This window comes from Oryza glaberrima, chromosome 8 (assembly GCF_000147395.1).
Source record: "Oryza glaberrima chromosome 8, OglaRS2, whole genome shotgun sequence".
NCBI lineage: Eukaryota > Viridiplantae > Streptophyta > Magnoliopsida > Poales > Poaceae > Oryza > Oryza glaberrima.
The window spans coordinates 7450339-7457190 of NC_068333.1; the positions used below are offsets into that span (position 1 = coordinate 7450339).

Sequence of the window (6852 nt, forward strand, 5' to 3'; positions counted from 1 at the left end):
CGATGTGTTATAATGATAAGCAAGAAATTTGTGTGAAGAATAATAAAAGTTTAAAAAAAACACAACTATCAGCAAACATGAATGTCACGTTTTTCCATATTTCTTGAACAGAATATCAACTTTCAATAAAGTTGACCTACTTTACAGTTGGTACCAATTCAAGAGATAAGCTCCCAAAAAGGGTTACAATCAAAACAGCCTGAATCAACTTTTCTTCCCTGTCAATAAATATATTCACATCAGACAAGTACAAAACACACAGAGCAAAACTTCTGATATATTCACATCTTTGCAACCTGATGCATTTCAAATGGCTCATGCATTACAAGAAGTGATTTGAGCACATTTGGTTCCAGGCCAAGAAAATTATTGCACAATATCATTATTTACTTCCTCTACACCGATCAATCCTTGCAACATTAGGAAGAAGCAAAAGAAAACCTTTTTTTTGTTTCAATGAACACAGCTATAAAATATATCAAAACTATAGATCATATTTGGGTGTTATAAGATCTATAACCTCCATGCCTATTTGGTGGTCAATGGACATTTCTCCCTCCCTCCTATGTGCTTCAGATAGTAACCTCCCCTAGCTTATAACAGGGAGTTGTTCTCCCCAATATTTACATATCTACCATACAAAGAATTTATCTCCCCCCAGTTCCCTCTCTACATGCCATCAATGGCGATCGTTACCACCACCGGTAGCCCTTCCCTGCCCCCTCCCCACCTTGGCAATGCCTTGTCTGCAACTGCTGTAAGACGAATGATAGAGCGCCCGCTATCATGTTTCACATTGTGCCACAATCGCTCAATGCTCGGCTTGAGCACTTTCTCGGCCCAGTCCTCAATCTTCTCGTCGGTAAGCCAGACACTGCCAACCATCCGATCGACAGCATCTTCATCAATCCTGAATGAGCTGCTGCTCCCCATGACCGATTCAAATTTCGCCGATATGCAATCTGTAACCGTCTTCCTGAATGGCGCGAAGTCAACAGGTCGGAACACAATGGCATCATCGACAAGTTCCAATATATCAGAGCCAGGGGCCGGTGTTGATCGCTTGACTGCAAGCTGCCCTTTCTCCTGCTCTTGTTCCACCGAGACATCACTGGAATTATGTGAGCCCTCAGTGTCATCCAAGGCGCCGACTGCCAAATTGAGGTCAAGTGACAGATCGTGACTACTGGACAGTTCTTTTGCTAACTTTGCAGGGCGAACATCATCGCATAGCCAATCTGCTCGGTGCTTGACCTGTTTGTCACCAATCGAGAGCTCTAGTTGCCAACTCGAACTTGTTGACTCCAACATCCTCTCTTCACCTCGTAGCAGAGTCTCAACGTTTGATCCCTTGAGCTCCTCAGGTACCCAGTTTGTGGTGAGCACAAATATGACATTACCAAGGCTGACCTCACGCCCACGGGAGTCTGGTAGGCGACCGGTCTCCATTGCCCGTTTGATCTTTCCGTGCACAACAACGTCCACTTGATCGATGCCCTCCAGAACAATCACCGAGAATGGGTTCTGCCGAACTGCCTCAGTGACCCGGTCGAGTGCAGTTTTTCCCCAGAAACCCATGTTAGGACCATCATTGCCGACCCTGCCCAACCGGTCACCACCAAAGTTCACGACGACTGGTCTGGTGTTTGCCATCAGCTCAGACAATGCGTTCACCATCTTCCTCTTACCAGCTTGATCAGGGCCAACAAACAGGAGCCACATGTCACCCCTTGTCCCAACGTTCCGCCGCTTCCCGCTGCCAGATCTGCATTGTATTACAACAGCAGCAATGGCTGAAGCGGCATCTGACTGCCAGCTGACCTTCTCTGTAAGCCCCTTGAGGAGCCTCTTGAAGGATTCAATATCAGAAATTCCAGCAATCTTGGCCTTTTGTAGAGCCGTTAGTCCTTCACAACTTTCCTTCTGCTCATTCTCCACAGCAGGATTCGTGCCCGGGTCCAAGCGACCGAGCACAAGGTCAGTTTTCACTTGGCTGGCAGGAGGGCTCTTACGGAGCTCAAGGGTCGGCGCAACCGAGGGCTTCTCCCAACTGGGATTCATCTTAAGAGTGGGGACAGCGGCACCCCTTGCGACCCCCAATTTGGGCTCGACGGGTGGGCGTGGCGTGAATGTGGCAAGAGGCATGGAGAGCGCCGGTGCCATGGGACAGGCGGAGTGGATTTGGGCACACGTCTCGCGCCATTTCCTCTCAAGCTCATCTTTGCTCCTCTTAAGTTTCAGCTCTTGCTCCTTGGCCTGTAATAAAGAAACAAAAAACACCATATATTAATGGCGATTCCGGTAGAAGAGAGCTTGATGTTTACCCAAGATTTCGACATGGGAAAAACACATACCTTATTTTGATCATTGCTGAGCTGCAGCCAGTGTGGCAATCCAGGCTTGGCAGCCTCAGGGCGGGACACCGGCTTATCCGTCTGCTCGGCCTCAAGCTTAGCGAGCTCGCGCTCATAGCTACCCTTGCAAAGCAAGCACATGGCCGGCTTTGCTGCCGAAGACTGGTCGCTCCCCGGAGGCGGCCACCGGAGCGCCGTTGGTGTCACTGGCATAGGCCGAAGTGCAGGTGATAGCATCCCCATTGAGCTGTTGAGAATTCCACTGCCTCCAGGCCTACACAATCCAATAATAATTCATCAAATTGACAGGAATTGAGCTACAGTTATGAGATTGAACACAAAAGTAGAAGCATACTGTTGTTACACAAAAAGCAACTACTACCTTTTTCAGGATTTCAACCATCATAGTGAATTAAAAAAAACCTTAATCAAAGCAAAAATTTCCCCACCAAATGAAATCTTCTCCCAGGTGAAACAAATTCACACCAAACAATTTTTTTTGTAAGAAATCAAGATTGAATCAGGCAGGGGAAAGAGATGGACGCACCGGAGAGCTGAGCCGGCGGCGGCGGCGGCGGCGATCGGCGCGCCGCCGCCGCGGGCGATAGGCACGGCGTGGAGGTCCCACTCCGCTTCCATCCCCGGGTGGTAGACCTTGCAGCGGAGGTAGGTGGTGCACGCCGCCGTGCAGACGGCCCACACGCCGGCGCGCCCGAATCGACGGAGAAGGCGCCCCATCTCCGCCACCGCGGCCTTGCCCCCTTCCGACGCCGCCGCCGCGGGCCCGTCGACGAGCCACTTGAGGTCGCCGAGGTCAAGGACCACGCCGCCGTGCTCGCCGAGGAGCCTCTCGACCACCGCGCCCAGGTCCCCGATCCTCGCCGCCATCGCCGCCTTGTCGCCGGCGAGCTTGGCGAGCTCCGCCTCCAGAGGAAGAACCTTCGCGCCGGCGAGGGCCGGGAAGCCGGCCGTCGGGATCCTCCGGATTGCCTCCTTGAGCACCGCGTCCGGGCCGGCGTCGCCGACGAGCACCGGGTTGCGGCGCGTCGGCTTGAGCATGACGTCGATCACCTTGCGCGCATCGTCGCCACCGCCGCCGCCGCCGCCGCTGGCGACGGCGGCGGCGGCTGCGAGGCGAGGGTTGAGGTATGCGTTGGCCGCGCCGGCGCGCGGGAGTGGGGATGGCGACGGGGAGAGCGGGCCGGGCCCGGCCGTCGTGGCGGAGGCCGCGGCGGAGGGGCACGGCGAGGGGGCGGAGAGCGACTGCTCGATGATGGACTTGACGGCGGCGGAGGAGAAGGACGCCTCCCGCATGACGCGGCTGACGGAGGGGTCGTCGAGGATGGACAGCACGAGCTGCTCGAGCTCCACCTTGACGGCGAGGAGCGGCTGCTGCGCCGCCTCGGGGCACCCACGCCGCTGCTGCGCCTGCGCCCGCTTGAGCGCCGCGACGAGCGCGTTCGACACGGGCGGCGACGCCCCCGCCCCATGCGCCGCCGCAGCCGCCGCCGCAGCAGCCGGGAGCCTATCCAGCGCGACGGAGAAGCAGAGCTCGAGCGCGCGGCAGTGCAGCGGGTGCGCCCCCGCCCCCGCCCCCGCCGCCGCACCACCACCCCCACCCGCCCCCGCCGCCGACGCCGCCCTCGCGCAGGCCTGCCTGAGCAGCCCCGCCGGCGCGGCAAGAAGCGCGGCGGCGACGTGCAGCGGCGTGGTCTGCCCATGCCGGCGCCGCCCAGCCTCATCCATGGCCCTCGCCAGCGCGGCCGCGGCCTCCGGCGTGAGCGTCTGCTGTATGGTGCTAAGATCCGCCCTCATCTTGATCTCCCCCAACTCATCAATCGATCAAACACCACCCCTCCACCCAAAATTCACACCACCCTCGCCGCCGCCAAGAACCCAACCCAACCCCACCCAAGAAGAGGCAGCAAAGGGGATGGAGAGGCGGAGGCAACGAGACGAAGACGACGACGACGAGGAGTAGTAGCACTAGTAGTAGTAGTAGTACACCACTTCACCGCAAGGGAAGGGAAGGAGAGAGGAGGAGGAGGAGGAGAAGGCGAAATGCGAATAGAATCTTCGTCTTCGCGCAGCCCTGCGTTGTTTGTTGTTTGTTACAATTGCCCGCTTGGGGCAGAGGAGATATTTTATTTATAATTTTTTTACCTGCTTTTTCCTTTTCTTGATTTTTTTGCTCTTCTTTTTTATTTGTTACTACTATTATTACTTTTTTTCTAAAGTGGAGTACAACCTTGGTACAAAATAAGTTTTTTAATTCATCCCGCGCATACCAATACAAAATCAAATATAAATATGATTATTGATTTTTTATCTATTCTTAATGTATTTATTTTTCTAATTTCAAAAACTCTGCGATAAATTACTCATAAGTGAATTTGTTTTGTGACAAACGGGAGAAGTCAAAAATAAATATTTTGACCAATGTATTTATTTTCTACCTTTGCAAACTCTAATATAATGATTACTTAAAAAGTAAATTTGTCTTGGAACAAACGGAAGAAGCAAAAATGATTTTATTTTGGAAACAGAAATAATATATTCATTAAATACTGTAGCGTGAATGCTTTTTGAGAGTAATAAAAAATGAATTTCTATTTTGGGTGTTTGTGCGAGGGTGTGGGTTTGAGGTAAGGAAAAGGAAAGGGTTGCGTCGCGTCACCACTTTCCGCCATCCGTCCCCCCGCTTGCAAACGTGAATGTTTCCTCTTTTTTCTTAATCACCCTTTTCTTTTCTTTTCTTTTTCTTATTATTCTTTTTTTCTTTTCTCGGTGCGAAAAGGAAAGGGGTTAACTTTGACAATACAAGAGGGGTAGTAATTAACCGCGTTTTGATGGTAAGATGCGAGACTTTTTGAGCGGTAAAAGGAGCTTTGCATCCGGTTATTTATTTAAATTAACAGCTCTGTTATTTTTCCCAACATGGTAGATACTACTAGCATTTTTCTAATTTTATATGCGCATGTTTATGATAGTTTTATCAATATATTTGCGAATTGCGATGGCTTATATACATTTGCATTTGCTAAATAATTTTCACGTTCGTTTTATAGTTAAGTTGGTTTGCAAATTGTATGTGATCTTGTAATTATAGGTGTGAAGATGTCCAATTCCTCGAATATAGATATTGTACGGTTGGCACACTATGTAATCCATTTTGGGAATTAGTTGCAAGTCTAGGGATATAATTCTGGCTTTAAATACTTCCCTTTAAATTTCTTTTGACATGTTTATCAACATTGGTTGTTACGGTTCCACATAAAACATCAATCTGAAGGACTGGCGATTTTTAAAATTTTATTAAACCATTCCTACCAATTCTTTACAATAAAACCTTCCTCATCCAATTTCCAATTTTGGATGCTTCAGGCTTCAGCAATGTTAATACTACCACATGCAAATTAAAAGATCACAGCATGGTCAGGAGGCTTATTAAAAAATATACATATATAAAGCTTTTAATATATAAAAAGAAACAGAGAAAATAGAACACATGTGTGCCTTCATAATCACACAAAATACTTGCACATCTATGCCTTCATAATCACACAAAATACACAGCTTATCTTTTTTGAGGAAATTAAATATGTAGCTTATCTTGTTTGTCGTCTCGATCGTTTTCTTCACAATTATGTGGCCTGCAGAACAAACTGGTTTCTTGTGGCTGCCAACTTATCTTGCAAAGTAGAAGTAGTATAGGTATAGCTTGTTGTGTCCTTGAATGCAATATTCATTCTTATCAAGGGGCATCTTGCATTATTTTGTCCACAAAAAGGCACCTTTGTCATATCTACCCCGGGTCCCGGGCACACGGTGACTTGAAAGTAAACATGATTAGTTGTTAATCCAGTTGCTTTGCTAGTGGATGAAAGCTTGATGCGACGTGTGGGTTAATTTTTTTTACTTATAATTTCCACTGCCTTGACAGTTGATTTTATTTTATTTTTAGGGTGATGAATGAAAGGTAGGGGAATAAAAATATCTTTTTTGAGATGATCGAGATGGTTGGCTGTCACTTCGAGATATAGTAATTTTTGCTCGGTCGCCCAAAGGGTAAACTGGTATCTCGAAGTAAAAAAATTCAGAATATAATCTTTCTGTCAATTATAGTACCTCTTCGTAAAAAAAAATCAATCATAGTAGCTATGAAACTGAACACACTTATGTTTATTCGTAGCTAGGAGTTAGTTTTTATGGGATGGAGTAGTAATTCCAAACTGTATTGTTTCTCTGTGTGAATGGTTTGTGCTGTCAAGTTACCTGTGTGAATGAATTAACCTGAGTTATGAAAAAAAAAGAAGCAATCGTGTTATATTTTCGTGCCTTTATATGTAAGTCAGTTTAGCTAAATTTGGTGAAAATATTATTTCAAATAAACAGAGGAAATAGTCAGCCTATCACTTTCTAGATAGTGAGCCACGATTAATAGCTCGACGACTGTTCTAGATTTCAATAACTAGGTAGTTAAACAGTCGCGTCAAGT

The 6852-nt window shown here is 48.1% G+C and overlaps 1 protein-coding gene across 1 annotated transcript; it reads right to left on the reverse strand.

The window, feature by feature from the left end:
• Positions 1 to 366: 366 nt before the first annotated feature.
• LOC127782380 (protein SMAX1-like) lies at positions 367 to 4459 on the reverse strand. Its single transcript, XM_052309558.1, has 3 exons — positions 2902 to 4459; positions 2355 to 2628; positions 367 to 2256 (listed from the first exon to the last, which is right to left on the reverse strand). The coding sequence occupies exons 1-3, from the start codon at positions 4167 to 4169 to the stop codon at positions 670 to 672; spliced, it is 3129 nt and encodes a 1042-aa protein (XP_052165518.1). The 5' UTR covers positions 4170 to 4459; the 3' UTR covers positions 367 to 669.
• Between the last annotated feature and the right edge of the window lie 2393 nt (positions 4460 to 6852).